The following is a 20,913-nucleotide window of genomic DNA, read 5'->3' as shown; positions in this document are numbered from 1 at the left end:
GAAAAAACAGAAGACCAAATTGTAAATGACCTAAAAAATAAAATGCACGCATAGAAGAAAGCCTAGAGGAAAAATACCAAAATGAGCATACACAACATTTATAATCAGGAGAAAACATGTTTGTTTGTTTTTTTAGTCTGTTCTCTGAATCAGACTGAGGCTTACAATTAAAAATTCTAAAGCAAGGACCACCTGAGCTGTCAGGTCACGACTCAGACCTGGCGTAAGGGGGCTGCGCCAGCTTCCCGGCCCTCCCAGGAGCTCCGTTCTCCCCACCATCGGCAGGTAAGCCTCGCTGTTCAGGAGAGGCGGGCTGCAACCGAGTTACCCTGGATGTGGAGGGTGACTCCTGGGCCCCTACAGCCCAGCCATCGGGCCCATGTTTGCCCAGCTGCTAGTCAGGACGCAGCAACAGACACTGAGGGGGAAAGCCATTCAACTTTCAAAGCAGGTTTTGCAGAAGTGTCTGTTTTGGTGTCCTTTAAAATTAAAACAAATAAAAAGAACTGGGAAACCTAGGTCACAGGCCAAATTAAAAAAGTATCTGGGGCAGTGCTTATTTAATCCAATAAACTGAAAATAATAAAATAAGAAATGACTGGGAAAATGTTCACCTTGAACAATTTTTAGTTACCTTTTATTAAAACACTAATTATATATTTTAAAAAAATAAAATATAAAAAAACAACAACAAAAAACAACACTAATTATAAATGCAAAGCTAAACAGGCACCTTTACACACGGTAATCTCTGCTTCTCCTACCAGCTTCGCAAGGTACACATTATTACACCTATTTCAGTAACTGAGGCTCAGGACTGTCATCAGACTGAAAGTGATTAAATCGGGCTTTAATGGATTCAAAAGACTCCAGAGCCTGTGTTCTTCCCGGGGTCCTGCCCACTCCACTGCAGATTCCAATTACCATCGATAAACTACCAGGAATTAGGACGAGAACTGAATTCAAGGGGGGATGGCTAGAGACAGTAACACAGGAACTTGTTATACACAGAATAGCAACGGTTATTATTAAGATAATAGTTTTTATAAAGTGATGAAAGTTCGCAGGACTATCACACAAACTGTGACAAAGCCTCTTTAAAAATCCAGGCTCAAAGAATTCAATTTCACACATTCTATTCACTTTATAAAAACTCTTTCTATACTAAATTTTCCTTAAATGGCCATTTGAAAACTTCTTTGAAAAGTTTTCTACCTTTTCTGCATGCCACCCTGCTTTTTGAATCACATTTCAGCAGTTAGATGCTTCTGAACTGTGGGAAACATTTGGCCCAATTAGACACGGTCAGAAACTGAAAACCAAACATAATACTACACAAATCATTCTTCCTCAACATGCAGAAAGTTCTCTGAAGTTCAGTTTTCTTATCTGTGAAAGTAAGGACCTCTAGTTCACAGGGTTGTTGTGAAGATTAAATGATACCCAAAGTTCCGTTCCAGGGGGTGCAGGATAGATAAAGCTAGTTCCCATTCCATCACTCACTCCACTATCTCTCATTCCCAACAGAAAGGTCACATGGAGCGCCTCCACAAACCAAAAGCCATGGGTATAATATCATTATTAGTAGAGAATTTGAAAAACAGACCAAAGTAACTACTACATTTTTATGCCAGAAGATATTCCCCACCCACCTTGAGGATGAGTTACATTTACTGAGTTACAACCACTTGCGAGCTGAGGGACAGCGAATAAAAAGGCTGCACATCTTCATTGAGCTTCAAAAACCCACAGATACAAGGGGGATAAATACCTTCCCCACAGGGTTGTGACAATCAAGATAACCCCTACATTCTGCAGTCTTCTACCTGCACAGAGTGAACTCAGCACTCCTAACTAAGGGGTAGCTGTCATCATTATCAATACTGTTGTCACTGTCATGTTGAAGAGGGGCTGGAGAAGAACCCACACTGATAGAGAACTCCCTCTACCTAGAATGAGACGGTTCTATTATTAACGACCACTGAGATTTCCCTCAGTTCCTGATTTCAGCTGCGAAGTCCTGACCTCACCAGGACTAAGGCTCAAACACCCGCTTCAGCCCACGTGGACACTCACCTGGGGCTCCCGGGTCTGTACTTTCCTGTGGGCCTCTTCGGCTTTAGCAAAGGCAGCACTGAGCTCTTTGAGTTCAGAGTTCAGTTCTTCAACCTGGGTAAAGACAAGGACTAGCAGTCACGTACACAACTGGGCTCCTCGACCATCTCTGCACGCCCTTATAATCAAGGATTCTGTAGTCAGAAAAAGCCTGAAGTCAGAAATGTGGGATTTCTAGTCCAGCTGTTTACTAGCTGGATGACTTCAGGCATGAAACTTAATCTCTGGGACTCAATTCCCTCAACTATAAAATGAGAACATCGCCACTCACCCGACCACAGCATTGTGGTGTTAAATGAGGTAACAGGCAGTGGTGGAAAATCATGTCTGGCTCATTCTGTTACCATCATTATTACTATTATGGTCCATATAGATGACCCATCCAACAACCTAGCCTGGCTACTCCCATACACCCCAGAGTCAGCCACCCACACCCATGGTCACACCCTGAACTCTGCCAGCACTCAGAACCAACCTACCACCGGTGCCACCACCTATGGAAGGTCTCCAACTGCCACTGGGCCCTGCGCTCCCCACACCTGATACAAGTTACAGCTCCCACCGTTATGAGCCAGCTCTGCTGCATCTGGCAATGGTGATCGCTCACTCTTCCCCTCCTTGATCTCCAACACCAGTCTCCTGATGAGCACCACACTTCTACAGCCAGCCCTTCCGTCCTCTTTGTACATTCCTCTTCCTGTACCTGGGCCTCTGATGTCCCCTGCAGTGCAATCCGCAGTCTTCTTCTTTCTCACACTACACACTCCAGATAAGGAGATCAACTCTCAGAATTTTAACTCACATCTGTGTAAGAGTGACTCCCAGATATACACCTGCAGGCCTGATGAGCTCTCCCCAAGCCTTAGACCAGCAGGCCTTCCTGCCACCTGGATACCCCACCTGGAAGGTCCACAGAGACTCATCACCGCCACCACCCCTCCCACCTCACCATTGCCCTCCATTCTCTATGCTGAGTTGGTGGCATGACCATGTCCCCAGTCCCGCGGCCAGAAGTCATCGTGGACTGCGCCTTCTCTCCATGCCTACCTCTAACCACGTTTCCCCAAATTTACTTCTAATTTTTAATTAGTTATTTCTTTTTTAGATTGTATTCTTAATTTTACTTATTTTTAAGTTTATTTTTCAATTACAGTTGACATTCAGTACTATTTTATATTAGTTTTAGGTGGATAGTATAGTGGTTTGACAATCATATAATTTTAATTATTTAATTATTTCTAATTTTATTTCTTGGCTCAGCCCCACCCCTCCCCTCGTGCTGTGGCCACTGCTCTAGGTCAGCGTTTCTGAATTTGGTTGCTCTCCCCGGGCTACTGGCCTCCCTGCCGCCATTCTCTCCGAATACAGGCTGAGACCTCATTAGAAAGCAAATGTGGGCCCTCAGTGGCTCAGCGGTGGGTCAAGCACCCATACACCATGACAGAGGTGGCAGACTCAACCGCCAGTCAGGGCACGAATGAGAAACAAACAACGAAAGCACAACTAAATGAACACCGGAAACAAGCTGATGCTTCTCCTACTCTCCCCTTCCACCCACCTCGCTCTCTTCCCCTCTCTCTTTCCCTCAAATCAATGGAAAAATATTTTTAAATTAAAATTTAAGTTTAAAAAAATTCAAATGTGGCCCTGGTCGGTTGGCTCAGTGGTAGAGCGTCAGCCTGGTGTGCAGGAGTCCCGGGTTCGATTCCCGACCAGAGCACACAGGAGAGGCACCCATGTGCTTCTCCACCCCTTCCCCTCTCCTTCCTCTCTGTCTCTCTCTTCCCCTCCCGCAGCCAACGCTCCATTGGAGCAAAGATGGCCCAGGCACTGAGGATGGCTCCATGGCCTCTGCCTCAGGCGCTAGAATGGCTCTGGTTGTAACAGAACGACGACCCAGATGGGCAGAGCATTGCCCCCTGGTGGGCGTGCCGGGTGGATCCCGGTCAGGCGCATGCGGGAGTCTGTCTGACTGCCTCCCCGTTTCCAACTTCAGAAAAATACAAAAAAAAAAAATGCAAATGTGATCACATCCCTCCTGCTTAAGAGCTTCAATGAAGTGCCACCCAAGCGGTGAACCATGAAGAGTCCCACCACCACCTGGCCCCCCGCCACCTCTCCGGCTTCTTCTCCAACCTCACTTAAGTCGGCACTTGATGCTCTGACAACCTCGAACTGCTTCTGGTTCCACAAAAACATATCGGGCTCTTTCCCCACTGAATGCCTCAGCCAGTGCTCTCCCCTCTGTATGAAATGGCCTCCTCTTCTCTGTCTCCCTTCCCAGCTAACTCCCACGCGTTGTTTAAGATTCAGCTCAGACACCTGCTCCTTGAAGTGCCACCCTCCCTTCCCAAATGCATGCACCAGCCTGGATTGGGTCTCCTTCGCTCCACCTCCACAGCTCCCTGAACTCCACTCAATCACACCGCCTTCACTGTCTTTCTGCCCCACTAGGTTAGTGGGCGGAGCTGGGGGTGCCCCTCTGCTCCATGCCTGGCACAGCTGCTGAGACACAGCAGGTTGTACGCCAACGACAAGAGAACAGCACGGAATCATCAGCCACCACCCTGGATCCCAAAGACAACACCCAGCTAGCTATCTAACTACCTGGCCTTGCCCCTCCAAACTCCTTTACTCAGTTTTCTGTCGTCTTTCAAAGATTAGCCCTACACTGTCCAGTATGGAAGCCACCACCCTCCTGTGGCTACTGGACATATGACATGTGGTCAGTCTGGCTTGAGATGTGCTGTAAGCAATATCTGGACTTCAGATGTTAAAAAGTATTAAATACCTCACTGTTACTTTCACTTGCTGCTTCTTTTTACTTCTTTTAAAGTGGCTATTAGAAAAATCAAATTTATATATGTAACTCACACACTTGTACTGGGCAGTGCTGGACTAGACACTCCAACAGAACTTCTCTCTGACAAAGGACCCTGGCCCACTGCTATAGTCATCTCTGCTCTCTTATAAACTTTTTATCAAAGCTAAAAATTCAGGGTAGGGCAGGCCAGTCACAGAAGCTAATAAAGAAAAATCTCACTTGTGGTATACCAGACATACCTCTTTTTCCTTTGACTTTAACGCCATGGTTAGACCTTGAATGGCTTTATCCCGCTTTAAACTATTTTTCTTTTCTGTAGCAATTTCTCTTTCCTTCTCTCTCAGGTCCTCCTGAAGTGCCTAAATTAGATTTAAAAAGATTCACTAAGTTGATGTGTTCCAACCAAAATGCATGGTATATATCTTTAAGAGCACACTCCAATGCAGTTATCCTATCTCGTTCCTGTCAGCCTGTGATTAATGTTTCCAAGTAGAGCCGAACAGAGTGGCAGCGGCTCCCAGTTCCTGTGTTACCGCTCACGGCAAGAGGGCCGGGTGAAAGGGAGGGGATCAGATCAGTTACGACGATGACAGCTATTCCTACGGGAAGGACTCCAATGCCTTCTGGAATCTGAATACAGTCACATCAGAGTCTTTGAAACTCTATCAGGTTATTTGGGGCAAAATAACAGATCATTAATTTCATTCCTTTAATGCTACAAAAGCTAGCAGAGAATTTGGTTGGATGAACATATACATTTATAGTCTGAATTCACTTCTAAAGATAATCACTGCCGTCTCCCTCCCAGGCTGTGGTGAGGATCAAACGAGGTAATGGACAGGAAGGCACGGCGCGGCTGGCTGGCCTACACAAATGCAGCTGCCATGCCTGCAGGACCACGGCGCGATGGCTCTGCAACCACGCCGGCAAGTCTGAATCCCTGCCACACCGCCTCCGAGCTGCGTGACCTTGGGCACGGGACCTCAGCGCCCTGAGCCTCGTGTGCCGTGTCTGCAAGATGGGAATGCCTGCCACACAGTTACTGCCAAGATCGAGGTGCCCTCTCCACGGTGCCTAAGGCTTGACTGGCAGACAGGAGCATTCCATGAGTGACAGCGACTGTCACACAGAATTATCTACTGCACTCAGAATAAAGCAAGAGCCACGGGTAAATCTTCAACACAGTTTTAAAAATTGTATCAACATACCTGGATCCTCTCTTCAAAGCAGTTTCTCTCTGCCTGGCGCTCCATTTGTGCGGCCTGCGAAAAGGCAGCAATTGGTACCCAGAAGGGACCCACAATCCAATGGCTTCCCCAGAACAATTAGAACGAGCACCTCATTTGCTCACTGTTCCCCCTGCTGTGACCCATGAAAGCAGATGTCCACTCCTCTGTCTCACCCGGAAGTCCACGTGGGTGAGGAGAAACGTGAAGACGAGCAGCCCACTCTGGTGATCACCAGCCCCACAGAGAGTAACCCCAGGAGCTACTGGACAGTGAAAAAGACCTTCGGAAGGACAGCCCAGGAAGTGAGACAGGCTTCAAAGGAGCAGGAAACAAAGGCTGATTACAGCCAAAAACTAATTGGCGGCAAAAGAATTCACTGCTCTATTGGGGACAAAGGAGAGCCTGCTCCATAAAGAAACCAGGACTTTTCCTGACGTCTCCTAAGGTGAACACCCCACATGAGCAGCCACCGTGGTCCAACCAGAATGAGAAGGTCTGGACTAACCCTACCTGCTCTCCCAGGTCCTGCTGGGAAGACAGCTTGCCCTGGAGGCCGCCTAGTGTGGACGGGGGCCCAGGGCAGCTATGGGGTTGGTACTAGTAGCCCACCTGTTGGAGCCCTGGAAAATACAACATCCTCTGAGCCGAGCCTGTTTCTAAATCCGACGAGGGACTGCGCTCTCTACCTCGCAGGGTGGCCGGGAGGACAATGCGAGGCGGCACACTGCGTCCCGCCACGTGCTGGCCGGCCCAGTACCGGCTAGTCCCCTGCCCACTGCCTTTGACGTTTGAGACCAAAGCTGGCCTTAAGCCTGCCTCTAACCACAAAAGGTGAAACGAGTAAGTACCATAACTTTATCCTAAGAAAACTCAAAGGATGAAAAGAAAGTCCCGGGCAAGAACAAATTAACACATAGTAAAACAGAGGCAAGCAGGCATGGACTGGTGTTTTTAACCAAGTCTATGAACACAGAGCTGAAAGGGACAAAATATGCCAGGGCCCCTGACAGAGGCGGTTTCTGCTGAGTCCCCAGCTGACAGGCGATAGCATTCAGAAGCAGACTGTGGGTGAGCCACGGGGACTGAATGTGCGCCCCACTTCCCACAGAGCTGGCCTGCTAATGACAGTCCCCGCTGCATGTCCTGTCCTCTCACCTCAGTGTCCCTGTCCTCCTCTCCCCTCCGAGCAGCAGCCAGTCCTCGGAGCTCTCCCGATGACACGCTCTCATCAGGGGCCGCCATCTGAGATTTCTCCTCTGTAAGGCACTGAATTAAAGCTTCCTTGCTCTTCAAAGACAGCTTCAACTCCTCAATCAGCCTAAAAGGGAACAAAATTTAAATATTAATTCTAAGCTGTTCTCTTAGCTCAGGGAGCAGGAGGAGGCGGGAAATGGGGTCAGACGTCCTCAAAGTAAACATGTCCAATGACTGAACATGTGCGAAATCGCGTTTTGCGGGTCAGAGATTAGGGTCCTTTGACAAAATTAGGGTCCGTGTGACACTAACTGTCCTCTCACCTCCAGCCTGGTCCCAGTTGATCCAACCTCCAAGCTGCCAGATGATGGACCGTATCACACCCTGGCTCACACATTCAACGGCTCCCAGCACTGACAGCACTGGATTACTGATTTTTGGGGCCAAGAAATCTCTCCAAAAATATGGGGCACTGAAGGCTAAATAAACATGACCAATAAAGCAGAACTGTACCAGTAAATAAAAAAAAAAATTAAAAAAAGAACATCTCTGCAAGGCTTCTCAGGGCAAAGTTTAAAATATAGTGACTTTCAGGATCAATCAAGGCCAAGCTCCCGGCAAGGCAGCGGAGGCCCGGGTTTGAGGGCCGCGACCAGAGGCCTTGCTGCCCACTTTGGTGCCAGCTGGTGCACCGGAAGCCATCGCCCACCCCTCCGCCACACAGGAGCCACACTTTCCTCCAGAGGCCAGTGTGCTGTGCCCTTCACAACTGTGCGCCCACCGCCACCTGCTGAGCAGCCATCACCCTCCAGACTTAGGCCTTGTTCCCTTCAGCGTGGCGTTGCCAACTGGCACCCCAAAGCCCCCTCAGGGAGAGCTGAACACACCCTCCTCAAGGCCACCAAGTTACCTCCATCAGCCGTTCCCTGACAACAGCCGAATTATTTAAGCTCTCTAAGCCGGCATCGCCTCGGCTATAAAATGGGGTAACTTGCTTATGTGGAATGGAGAGAAGCTATTTAAAACGCCCCCACACAACTCCAAGCATATGGCAGAACTCACCAAATGACAGTTGCTATAATTATTTTTTTAAAGCATTCAATGATTAGCATTTTGTCAAAGGACCCTAAGAAAAGTGTTTCTAGCTAAGCCTAATAAACAACTCACCGTGGAAGAAAGAGGAGAGGCTACCAGGGTGCAGGTGAGGCGAGAGCTAAAAGCCGTAAATGCACCTGCAATGCCCTGGTGCATCGTTTGAGCATCTGCGTCCCCCCAAAAGTGACGGCAGGAGGAGGCATCATGAGGGTGGAACTCCCATGAACTGGAGCTGTACCTTATAACTGTGGTCCCGGAGAGAGTCCTTCTCTTTTCTGCCAGGTGGGGCTACAACAACAGGGGGCCTGAAAGGGGGCCTGAAGGGGGACCCTCACCAGACAGCGCGGGGCCCCTGATCTTGGACCTCCAACGTCCAGAACTGTAAGAAATAAACTTCTAGTCTACGGCCATACCACCCTGAATGCATCCAATCTCATCTGATCTCGGAAGCTAAGCAGGGTCGGGCCTGGTCAGTACTTGGATGAGAGAAATAAACTTCTACTATTTATAAGCAGCCTAGTGTGTGGTGTTTTGTTATGACGCCAAATAGACTAACACAACTGGATACAGGGGGAACCTACAGCACCAGGACAACGCCCCAGAGAACTGGGAAAGAGGAGTCAGAGTGCCCTCTAGGGGCTCAACTCTGGAATCGTCACATAATCAACTCGGGGAGGTCAAGTCACCAAACTGTCCACTAAAATGAATGTGTCATGTTGGACGTAACTCACACCTCGAGGAAACTGACTTTTTAGCTGCCTTAACGCAAGTCCTAGCTCAGGACAGAGATGAGTGGAGTGGGCTGTGGGGACGCCTGACAGAGCAGCTGTACTCCAGAAAGGCCCTGGCCCCGTCCTCCTACACCTTCCAGGTATCTAAAAGAATCTGGAAATACAGACTCTTAAAATTAGATTTTCTTAAATATTAGCAGTTATAGTAGTTAAACTTAAAAAAAAAAAAAAAACAGACAAAACATATCTGTTGGCCAAACTTGACCTGCAGGACTTCTGTCAAATGCCTTAAAGATACAGACTAGCTATAAGGTCATATTGAAGGAAATCTGGTAGCTAAAGCAGACACCTTTAAGAAGGATGGGGGGGACCCAGAGAGACATCCTAGTGAGGGCCTGCCCAAAGGCGGGCCCATCTCTGCGGCTGACCTGGATCCATCTCACCAGGGCACAACCAAAAACCTTTATCAATGATGTGGCTTCCTAGGCAGGCCCGCCTTCAGCGAGGAAACACATGGTCCCAGTTCAGGAGTATCCCGTGGCCCAGCCCTGAGCGAGCAGAAATCCAGGGAAGCCATCTGGCTGCTGCTTTGGTCTCTGGGAATGTGGCCAGGGAACACCTACCCCTGGGACAGATGCATTCACAGGTGCCCGTGCCTGCCCAGCTAGACCAACGGGAAACCCCAGGAAGGCGAAGCCTTTAGCAAGGCCTTGACCTGACCACCCACATCCTAACCACCCCATCGCCTGGACCAGTAAGTACGCAATTAGCATGAACCCTTCCCAGAGTCCCTTTTCCAAGAAGATGAGAATCCAGGTTTCTGCAGCCTATGCTAACGGCGCACTTTCCTCTACAAGACCTTGCAGTGAGCCCCACGCCCCCGCGTGTGCAGCTCCCTCGGTGGTCATGGCTTCCTCACCGACTCCCAGCACCTCTCCTCTGATTAGCCTTTCCCGCCCCACCTCCAAGCAGAGCTGGTCACTCCCTTACTCTTGTCACAGCACAGAATCCTGAACTCACCTCCGAAACCAGTCTTTTCTTTCACATCTGTCCTCTCCCACACTTGGAGCTCCAGAGAAGGAAGACAGGGCTCACCTGTGCATTCCCCGAACCCAACCCAGGCCATGCTCAGTAGCTGCTTAATGAATACATCTTTCTGTCCTGTAATTCTGGCCTTAATCCTTACACTCAAGCACCTCCTGGACTCTCCTTTTGGATGTCCACAACTCCTCCACCCAACATGTCCCAACTAACAGTTCATCTTCCCAGCGCCTCTCTGCAAACACACCGTTCTCCCTTTCTCCCGTGTACTCAGCCAACCGCACCACCAGCCCCCCACTGTCCATCGGGGGAGGGTATCCTGGAGCCTTTCCCTCAGCCCCAAATCCAATCAGCCACCAAGACCTTCAAGCCAACATGTGAGTCTACCTCTGATAGCTCTCTTATCCTTCCCATCCCTAGTTCTGCATCAGCCAGGGACCCAGGCTTCCCACCCAGCCCCGCCGTCAATCAGCCTCCAGCGGACAGCCAGAGGGATCTCTCCAAGGTTCCATCTGAGCCTGCCATTCCCCCAACCCTTCCCACCACCACCCCCAACTCTTCAGTGGCTTCACACATGCCGAGGACAACACCCGAACTCTTCAACAAGGCCCACAGGATCGTCCGAGTGTGCCTCTCTTCCCTTCCCCCTCCCTTCCAGAGCACGCACGCCAGGCTGGGCCGCCCTCCTTCAGTTCCTTCCTTGATCATGCGTGTGCCCTTCTGTCTCTGGGCTTTCTTCGCATATAAGGTTCCCAACGCCTGGAACACCCTTCCTTCTTCCAACTAATTCCTCCTTATCCTAGTACTTCCTCTAGGTAGCTTTTCCCAATCCTGAGTCAGGTAAGTACCTTAGCTAACACAGCATTTACCCGTTCTAATCTCTACCACGCTGTTCCTGCCCTCCACACCTCCCACCAAGTTAGAACGCGAGCTTAAAGACCATTTCTCTGGACCAAACGGCGCACATTTGACTGCTGAGCCACGGAAGAGCTCTGTACTTGGTGTGCAGTTTCGGCCCCTTGCACGGTGCTCATCTGGGCCCTCAGTCTGCAGTGCAAGCGACGAGGAAAGCAGGTCACACCACATTCACTAGATTTCCTGTGGGGATGCAGTCACTAACTTTCCCTTCGGGAAGACCCACAAGTGAAATTTCCGACAATGTCAGGTAAAACTACAGTTACTAGCTTGCTTTATCTTGTGAGCAATGTGAATCTTACGTCCGTCCCGAGTGGTTTCCCCTTTCCCCTTTGGAAAGCGACCAGAAAGCTCACAGCCAAAACCGAAGGCTAAATTCAGTATGAGAGGGACATTCCAGCACAGATCTCTGTCCGCCCCTCTACCTGTCCTCCCGGGCCGTTCTCTCAGTGTGGGGAGCAAGTGAGACAGCCAGGGGAGAGGGAAGGAAGGGAACAGTTCTGTCCCCGCGCTGCCAGATTCATGACCATTGGGGTCTCCCGGGGACGAGAGCAGACCTGTCCTTCTCCTCCAGGACCAGCGGCACGTCCAAGTCACCCTCGTGCAACTTCTTCGTCGTTGCGAGCTTGTTTTCCAAGCTCAGGCGATGCGCCTTCTCCATTTCCGTCCCTGCAACGGCCTTTTCCAGTTCTGCTTGGGCGGCTCTCACATCCTAGAGTTAAATTAAATGCATTTGATGCAATTTTTCAATACAATTGGGAACACTTTGAAAGGAAATTGGATTAAAATATAAATATTTATGACTTTTTCTCTGGCACATTTCCCCTCCCTGAATTGTACTATACATAGGGAGAATCGGTAATAAATACATTCGCCAGCCATCTTTCCTTCTTGTATCCTGAAGAGTAATAGGCATTTCCAATGGAAAAGACTCAACTCTGTAAGAACTGTTCGGGTTTTGAGAAATCAGATCAATATTTACAGCTCAATGAGAACGAGGAGAAATGTGCCTCTCAATACCTAAACATACATAAATTCCAGAGTCCCCTCAAACTCCGCACAAATTCATCCCACACTCCACCGCCCCCTCACTGTTTTGTTTTGGGTTTTTGGGGAAGATAATGACTACATAATTCTAAAGTACATTTGCTGTATCTTCAGATTGATTTAGGTGGTGAAAAACTCTGTCCTTCCTGAGCGCTCCCAGAAGCCAACTAGGAAACTGTCTACATCACGCGGGCAATGTCTGAGTTAGGGAAGAAGTCTCTGGCGCTCATGAGAGTGAGCTGGGCGTAGACAGGCATCTCGGACTTCTCATGCCAACCGCCTCTGATTACATCACAAAGAAAACAGTCAAATCGAACTGGGTTCAAAACCCAACTCCCACTTACTGCTGTGTGACCCTGGGTAGCCCCTTAACCTCTCTGAGCCCCAGCTTCCCAGTCTATAAAACAGGATAACCACCATCTCGTCAGGGGACTATTGTGAGACTCTCAAATGTCTGCTGCATCATGAGAAACTTAAAAAAATGTGGCTTCCCCCTCGCCACCCTTTTCCTCCAGCGCCTCCCCAACACTGTCTCCCCAAGAGGCTTGTCTGTCAATCTCAGTGATGGCTGGGAAAAAATCACTTTCCTATTTTCAGAGACAACAAACAACAAAAGCTACTATTTAGTGAGAACCTAGTCAACGCCAGGCTTCACAAGACGCTCTGTGTCTGTGATCTGTGATCTCACTCACCCCTCGGGAGGGACACGGAGAGCGGACTCTGCAGTCAGAACACAGGCTCCGCAGCCAGACTCCCAGTCGTTTGCAGCTTGTATCCTTAAGCAAGTGACTCAGCTACTCTGTGCCACTGTCATCATGGTTTTCCTTTTGTTGGTAAAGGATGATAGAAGCATTTACCTCCTGGTTTTGCTGAGGGGACTGCCTAAGTCAGTGCACGGGAAACCTGAGAAGGGTGCCCCACACGTTCGTACCACTCTTATTATTGCCATGACTACTGCACAGCAGGGACTGCCAGCCTCATCCTACAGAGGAAGAGGCAGAGGCTCAGGAGAGGTGACAGAGTTCATAAGGGACAGAGCAGAGATTCAACCCAGTACTGTCAGTTACACAGGCACCCCCAAACACTGCGGAGCACCTACTGGGAAAAAGAAGGTGAATGAACAAGACCAGGTTAAGTCTCTTAAAAGCCTCACAACCACCTTAACTACAATTCAGCAACTAGCTCACAGGTCCCTCTTTTGGTCCCAGAAACTGGTCTACACTTCCAACCAAGACCAGTTTCTCACCCTCTGAGCCCACTTCCTCGCCTCCCTGATCGCCCTGCTACCTACACGCCCCGTGAAGCTGATAGAGGGCTGAAGTGGTCATGGTGGCTGGAAAAGACCGTACAAATGGAGCCACTCTGGAGCCATAATGCCTCTTGGTGCTATTTCTCCTGATATCTGCTTAAAAGAATCTGGGCAGCAGGCAGAAAGTGAGATGAAACAACAGATGTCAAAGACCAAGATATAGCAATTAGTTTGCTTAACACTAGTGTTAAGTAGAGGAACCCTGTTTAACACCTAGGAGGCAGGACTTTCTAACCAAGGAACAGCCTGATGCCCATCAGTCACAGAGAATCGGGAGGAGGAGATGCACACAGCGCCTCCCAGCAAGGCACTCATTCAACACCGGTGGGCATGGCATGCAGGCTGGACACTGGGGATGGGGCTGCTCGGACACACCTGGCTCACAAGGCAGAAAATCTGGTTTTAGGCTTAGCTCGTGTCATGTCGGGTGAGTCACTTCCCCTTTCTGGGCCAGTGAGACAAAGGCACTACGCTCGCCGACACGCAGAGTGGGATCAGCAGTCACACATTTAAATGCAGGATTGAACTTAGATCGGTTAGTATTCCTCTCCGTCCGTCAGTGCCCTCAGCTACCGGAATGAGACGGTAACGGTGGCCGCAGGGCGTGAGGGTACAGACCCTCCATGGCACGCGCCTCGAAGGGGCTGGCCCCGGAGATGCTCAGCAAGGACGGCCCCCGTGTCTGCGGAAACCCTGCCCGCTGGGGGACAGGCACACAGTCAGCCCGTCCGTCATGAACCCACTGTAAGAAGCACTTCTCCCCGGGCTTCCAGACTTGCCTCTTCCAGAAGGAAAATCCTTTTGGTTAGGAGGTCTTCCACCTGCTGCACCTGCTTCTGAGCGTCCTCCTTCACTCGCCGAACTTCAGAGCTGCGCCCTTCAGCGAGGCTCTCAACCGCTTTGCTGCAAAAGGGGGCGAGTAAGGGCGACGTCAGGTGGTAAATTCAGCCACCCCCAGAAGCAAGCAGTACGCCCAGGACTGGTGCTGAGCCTCTTTCTTGTTCTAATTAATATCTGTGACTCAAAAACATTGATCACACAGTATGTAAACATATCATATCAACACGTTGTACACTTTAATCTTGCACAATGTTATATGTCAACTGTGTGGATAAAAGTAAATATTATTTAAAAACAAAGTCAGAATCCTCTATAATCTCATCACACAGGACAGCTAAGTTAACAATTTAGCATACAGCCTTTCAGGCATTTTCTACAGAAAAACAATCATACAGCATATATCTGTGATGTGATTTTACTGCTTAACACACTATACACATTCTTTTGTGTCAATAAATACAAATTTATCTCATTTTTAAAAGCTAAATATTAATTTGCTGTATGAAATGTACTACAATACGTTAAGTCAACCCCCTATTTTTAAACATTCAGATTGCTTCTGACTTTACACATTTGCCCGGTGATTGTTACAAAGCTCTGAGAACATGGGCCAGTGTTCAACAAATGTCCGTGTTACTGTTTATTGTTACAAGCAATGCTAGGATGAAAGCATCCTTGTATGTACACTATCTAGTGATTTCCTTAGGGTCAGGTCCTAGAAAGGGAATCACTGGGTCAGAGTGTAAGTACTCTTTTAAGCCTTTTTTGACAGCTGTTGCCAAGTTTCCCACCAGCAAACTTCCAACAAGGTGGATCTCCACCAGTGGTAGGAAAGGTGACAAGCTCGTTTGAAAAACCTAGGCACAAAGGAACAGTATGCAACAAAGTAAGTCTGAGGGATTAAGGGTGTGCAGGCTTCCGCTTCTGCCAGCTGGAGGGGAGCATTGCAAACCCAGCACAGGAACCTGTGTGAGCACACGCTGCCCCTCTGGGTGCGAGGGGAGGCCACGTGAGCTGCCCACCCTCGGTGCAGAGTTCGGTCACTGGGGGGGCCGCCTGGCGAGCAGCAGTGGGGACAGGGACGGCACACCAAGATCAGCACGAGGACCGCCACCACTGGTGCCTTTCATTCTGGTTCTCCCCAAAAGAAAAACAGTGTCAGATATGAACTGGTGAGATGTACTCAGAGCAGCTCTCCTCGGATTTCTAAAATGATTGCAGTTTTCCAGAAGGCAGGATAATACCGAGGAAATGGCTCCACCTAAAGCTGGTTTCTCAGAAAAACTGCAACAGCACTAATCTATTCACCGCCAGCCGCCCAAGCCCTACTTTAGGGGCATCTAGATTTTTCCAACCCAGAGCCATGTGATCAGACACCACATGTACAGGCCATGTGAGTGTCTAAGAACAATGGTAAGTCGGGAGGGCCATACTTGCTGTCCAAGTCTCAAACACGACTTCCTTTCACTATTGAGCCTTCAGAAGGCCCCAGTGTCATGATATCATTTTAATGGAATTCAATGTGAACAACTGGAAAGAAAGAACAGAGGCTCTGAAGTGGAATAGATCTGCTTCCAAATCTTTATTCTATTATGTCCTCAGTGCGACTCTGGGTAAATTACCTCTTACACCTCAGTTTCCTCATTTGAAAAATGAGGTGGTGACCTCTCAGAATGAGTGTGCTAACACATGTGGTGACCACAGCGCAGCGTGCCTTCCTCTCTGATCTAAGTGCTACATGACAGCCCGCTGTCACTGAGGTCACGCAGGCTGGCCCCTGCTGTGCTGGCCTGAGCGGCCTCCTGCTACTCTCTGCTGGTGTCTGAGCCAAGAACAGACCCTCCGCCGGCCAGAACTGAGGCCACCACGACACTTCCTGATTAATGCCGTGAACCGCCCTGAGCCCACTCCCTCGGCTCATGCCATGACCAGTCCTGTCTGGAGCCACAGTGATTCATGATCGTTTCTGTGACTTCTCAACAGGGCATTCTACACAGCTGCAAGAATTCTGACTAAAGCTTTTCCTTCCTGAGCCTAGCAGGCAGAATTTTCTAGTACTGAATTTCCTCGAACCCCCAAAAATGTTTTAGCCCTTGGGCTTTCTTTGTAGAGCCTCCTCTAGAAAACGGCCCCCATGCCCTGGCCGTGTAGCTCAATCGGTAGGAACGTCGTCTCTATGCGCCAAGGTTGTGGGTTTGATCCCTAGTCAGAGCACATACAAGAAGCAACCAATAAATGCATGAATAAGTAGGACAACAAATCAATGTTTCTCTCTCTCTCTAAAATCAATAAACATTAAAAAAAAGAGAAAATGGCTCGCTCTACTGCCCCATCCCCTTCCTCCACCCCACCAAGCGAGTGCCGACACACAGCTGCCTCCTGTCCCTCCGCCCAGATCAATCCTTTGTGTTTGTGTTTTACAGCTGACATCACATGCATTGTCAAGAGGCCGACTACAATTTTTAAGAAGTATTGGCATTATTCAGTTTGTTTGCATTTTAGTTATACCAATAAAATATACTCCCAATAATAAATGTCCCAACTTTTCATTTATCATCTTTGTATTTTACAGTTACTGTAGCAATAAAATTTACACTCAGCAGTATGGTGCAATTTTCCTCTACTAATGGAATTATTATTTTTGTTTGTGTTTTAAAGCTACAGAGATAAAATTTACTCCTGACAACATGTCTACTTTTGTGTTTAATGTCCCCTTATGGTAACTGATAAATAGAACAATGGAAAGTCGGCAAACACATATGTTTACTTCACAGCAAGGCAGAGTGAGCTCCAGGGCCAGCCCAGCCCAGCCCTGTGACCCACTTGGGCACGTCCCCCACCCCCCCAAGCCTCAGTTTCCTCCTCGCTCAAACAGGAACAGTGGTTGCCTCGCCTAACTGCTGCAGAATCAAATGCAATAAAGCAGGTCAAGTGCCAGGCACACGCGGCTCAGGAGGATGTCAGTAAGCTTTAGTTCCCTCCCTTACCCTTTCTTTCCTGATAGACGAGACAGCAATAACGAAGGAGAGGGAAGGCTGAGAGAAATACGTCTACTGCAGCTTTCCACCCAATACAGAAAGAACCTTCTATAAACACCACCCTCGCTACTCTTTTAACCATCACCATTTCCTCTTGATTCTTTCCATTCTAATTATAGGTCTTTAGGGCTTTTCCCATATCTCCTGCCCACCCAAAAGAAAAACAACCATAAAACTCAAAAAGGGAGTTGAGGGCATTAATTTTTCCATCAACAAGTATGTACCACACACACATGCTGCCAGGTGGCAGGCACACTCAGCAGGTCTGCGGCAGACAGTGTGGGTGTCCTATGGCAGGTGACCTGCAGAAAGGCCCCATGAAGCAGGAACAGCTGGGAAGCCAAGGCTCAGAGGCCACAGTCCTACCTGTTGCAGAACCACCCCGAACCCCTGCCCTTTCCACCAGCCCCACACTCCACTAAGCTTCTGGCTTAGATGTAGAGGCAGGTTGAAGAATGAGAAACGCACAGGAAAATAACATGAAACCTCATGCTGGAACAGCGGTCACAAACTTTAGCTCTGACTCCAGCTCTGACCTTTCTGGATGAGTGGTTTTAGTCACGGTCCTTCCTGTCTCCAAACCTAAATTCCCTCCTTTCTCAGATGAGGTTTTCCTCGAGATCTGATGAACTCTCAGGACAATGATAAAATGCAAATAGATGTGAAAGTGTTTTATAAACTGAAAAGTGCTACCCACACAGGGGACTGTCAACTTGCCAGAGAAGTGTGTGAAGAGACAGACGTGGGCTAGGTCAGCCACGTGGGACTCAACAGGCACCTTTACGCGGGTGGACAACAGGAAGGGCACTTGGGCCAAGGGGGCTGGGAGGAGAGGGCCTGCCAGGGCAGAGTCTGAGCAGCAGGGACAGACACGGGGTAGTATCTGCGAGCAGCGTTTGGAGTAAGAAGTTGGTAGAGAGAAAGCGGGAGCAGCTAGGTCACCATGAAACGTTCTTAAACAGAGCTCACGATCTTGACCCCTAACCTATCCTTGACAGCTCCCTTCCCATCCATCACCAAGTCCTGTTGATTCTGCTTCCTAAGTGTCTTTCCACTCTGCCCATCCATCTCTGTCACTAACCTGTCACCTACACCACCGGATGGTCACCTCACTGGTCCCCATTTCCACTCCAGCCCCCTAGGCCAAGCCCCCTAGGCTTCTCCTATCTCCTCAGACCAGCATGTTCCTTTTCCCGAACACTGTTCACCACCTTTCACCTGGTCAAGTCCTGCTTGCCTCCCCGAGGTCCCTTCCAGCTAGAGACCTATATTTATAACCTCTTCCCACTGCCATGAACTCTCACAGCTCCCTTCACTTTTCTCACAGCCCTTCCCCCAGTGTGTACTGCTGTATCCGTTACTGAAGTATGCTACGCCCATCGCGCCACCAGGAAGCAAGCCCCATGCGTACAGTCTGCTTGGATCACCACTGCCTCAGGAGCTGAGTCCAGAGCAGCACCGAACAGCCACTTAAATACTTTCTAAACAAGTTGAAATAAGATCAGACCAAAGCCTTGAACACTGTTTTGAGCAGTGTGGACAGTCCATACACACAAGCACGTGCAGAAGCCCCAGAGCACGCAGCTGTGTCTGGCCCTGAGGAGTGCATGCAGCCTTGGTGAGGCCGGGTTCCCACGTGTACGTGCTCGACTGAAAATACATACTGAGCCCTGCAGCAGGCAGGGTGCTGAATATGAAACAAACCAAATTCTGCTACTGACTGCCAGGCTGCGCAAAGTAGATTTGACTCCCGGCCTAGAGAATGATAAATTATGTACTTCTAAAAAAAGAAAGAAACTACAACTACAATGAAAACAGAAACTTGTTCATCTGGCTTATTCATTCATTCACTCTCTCACTCACTCGCTCACTCAGAAGATGCCATGCATGCAAAGTCAAGCCAGGGCCCGGGAACCTCTAGTCCACTCAAAGCTAACAGCAGTCTAACTTCCAGCTGCTGGCCCTGTGGCAATAAAAGGATTAGATGGCTCGGCCCAGAGCAGTGCAGCTGCGCCCTAAACTTCAGAGTCCACGCTCCCGGCCCCACATCCAGCAGGAACCAGCTGCCATGACAAATGAAACATTTTCACACACACTTCCGGCCAGACCCCTGGTGGGCCAGCCCTGGGGAACTCCTCTTCCCCTCTCTCCAATGAGACTCGGCACACCTCGGGATCCTCACTGCACCCAAACTATCACTGCACCTCCATTACACTCTCCTTATAGGACGAGTTCTCACCAGCCTCTGATGAGCTCCATAAGTATGGAAATATCTCTTTTCAAAAATCCTCCATGTGCGGCATAAGTAATTATGTAATAAATGTTCATGAATGAATGAATGAATAACTAACCAAATGAGTCACAGGTTAGAGTCTCTGAACTGTTCGTTGCTCAATAAATAATTAATTAAAATAATACCTTTCAAATGTTTTGTAAGCAAAACATATAGAAAAACGAGGTTCTCTGGCTGAGGCCCCATCCTCGCCTACCACTGGAGTCCCTCAGGACCCCTCTAAGCCCCTAGGCCAGTGGTCGGCAAACTCATTAGTCAGCAGAGCCAAATATCAACAGTACAACAATTGAAATTTCTTTTGAGAGCCAAATTTTTTAAACTTAAACTATATAGGTAGGTACATTCCTTATCGAGGTAGCGCCTGCACATGGTATTTTGTGGAAGCCGTGGTTTGCCGACCAAGGCCCTAGGGCTTTTACAGCAATAAATGAGCTAAGGACATACTTAAAATCTGGTGCATCTCACATACATATAGCTGAAGAAAGGGAGCAGACACAAAGGGTGCATGCACAGCACGTGACTCCATCTCTATAGAGTTCCAAAACAGGCAGAACTAAACGGCGGTGATACTACAGGTCAGCAAGCAGTCGTCTTCGCGGGAGAAGACTAAGTTCCGGGAATACAAAGGAAACTTCCTCGGGGCTGGTGACGCCCTGGCTTCTGATCAGGATAGTCGCCCACCAGGTGTGTCCGATCAGTGAAAATCCATCCTGCTGCACACATAAGATCTGCTCACTTTCCTATAAACTTTAAAAGTTTGTTGAAAAATAATTAAATAACAATGAAACCTCCTTGGGGTCCTCAGAGCAGAGCTGGGGGAGAAGTGGCTTAGAAAGCACCAGGTTCTTGTTTCCTGACCTACCCAGCCGCCACTATCAGAGCTCACAGGCGACCCACACGCTTGTGACAGGAAGACAGGTACTCACGAGGCTTTGATGAGCAGCTGTTCTCGCTCTTGGAGCTCACGCTTCAGACCTTCTACTTCCACCTTGAGCTCAATGTTCTTTCAGACGAGATAAGGAAAGAAAAGAAATAGTGTAAAAATACAGGCTGTGCAAATGTCTCCTGTGGGGAAACCACATTCAGCGTGGACTGACTGCCATCCTGGTAACAGCCGTCAGATTCAAACCCTCGTTAGCCTCGAGGCACCAGGAAAAGGGAATTCCTAAACTCTGGTGGTCTCAAAAGAAAGCCCCAGGTTTCTCAAGACTTGGAACAATTATGTAAATTTTCCTAGCTTCT

The 20,913-nt window shown here is 48.9% G+C and overlaps 1 protein-coding gene across 5 annotated transcripts in view; it reads right to left on the bottom strand.

Moving 5' to 3' along the window:
- Positions 1 to 20,913, bottom strand: part of CDK5RAP2 (CDK5 regulatory subunit associated protein 2) — a 179,889-nt gene that overhangs the window by 127,122 nt on the left and 31,854 nt on the right. For all 5 annotated transcript variants that reach the window (XM_066367308.1, XM_066367310.1, XM_066367312.1 and 2 more), the window contains exons 5-11: positions 20,598 to 20,674; positions 14,280 to 14,403; positions 11,702 to 11,856; positions 7,324 to 7,486; positions 6,148 to 6,201; positions 5,179 to 5,298; positions 2,077 to 2,169 (exon numbers count right to left, since the gene is read on the bottom strand). In XM_066367308.1, coding sequence (XP_066223405.1) covers positions 2,077 to 2,169; positions 5,179 to 5,298; positions 6,148 to 6,201; positions 7,324 to 7,486; positions 11,702 to 11,856; positions 14,280 to 14,403; positions 20,598 to 20,674 — 786 coding nt within the window. The remainder of the gene's footprint in view (positions 1 to 2,076; positions 2,170 to 5,178; positions 5,299 to 6,147; positions 6,202 to 7,323; positions 7,487 to 11,701; positions 11,857 to 14,279; positions 14,404 to 20,597; positions 20,675 to 20,913) is intronic.

Source organism: Saccopteryx leptura, chromosome 2 (assembly GCF_036850995.1).
Source record: "Saccopteryx leptura isolate mSacLep1 chromosome 2, mSacLep1_pri_phased_curated, whole genome shotgun sequence".
Lineage (NCBI taxonomy): Eukaryota > Metazoa > Chordata > Mammalia > Chiroptera > Emballonuridae > Saccopteryx > Saccopteryx leptura.
Note: the sequence above shows the minus strand (reverse complement) of the source record. Positions and strands in the feature narration are given on the sequence as shown.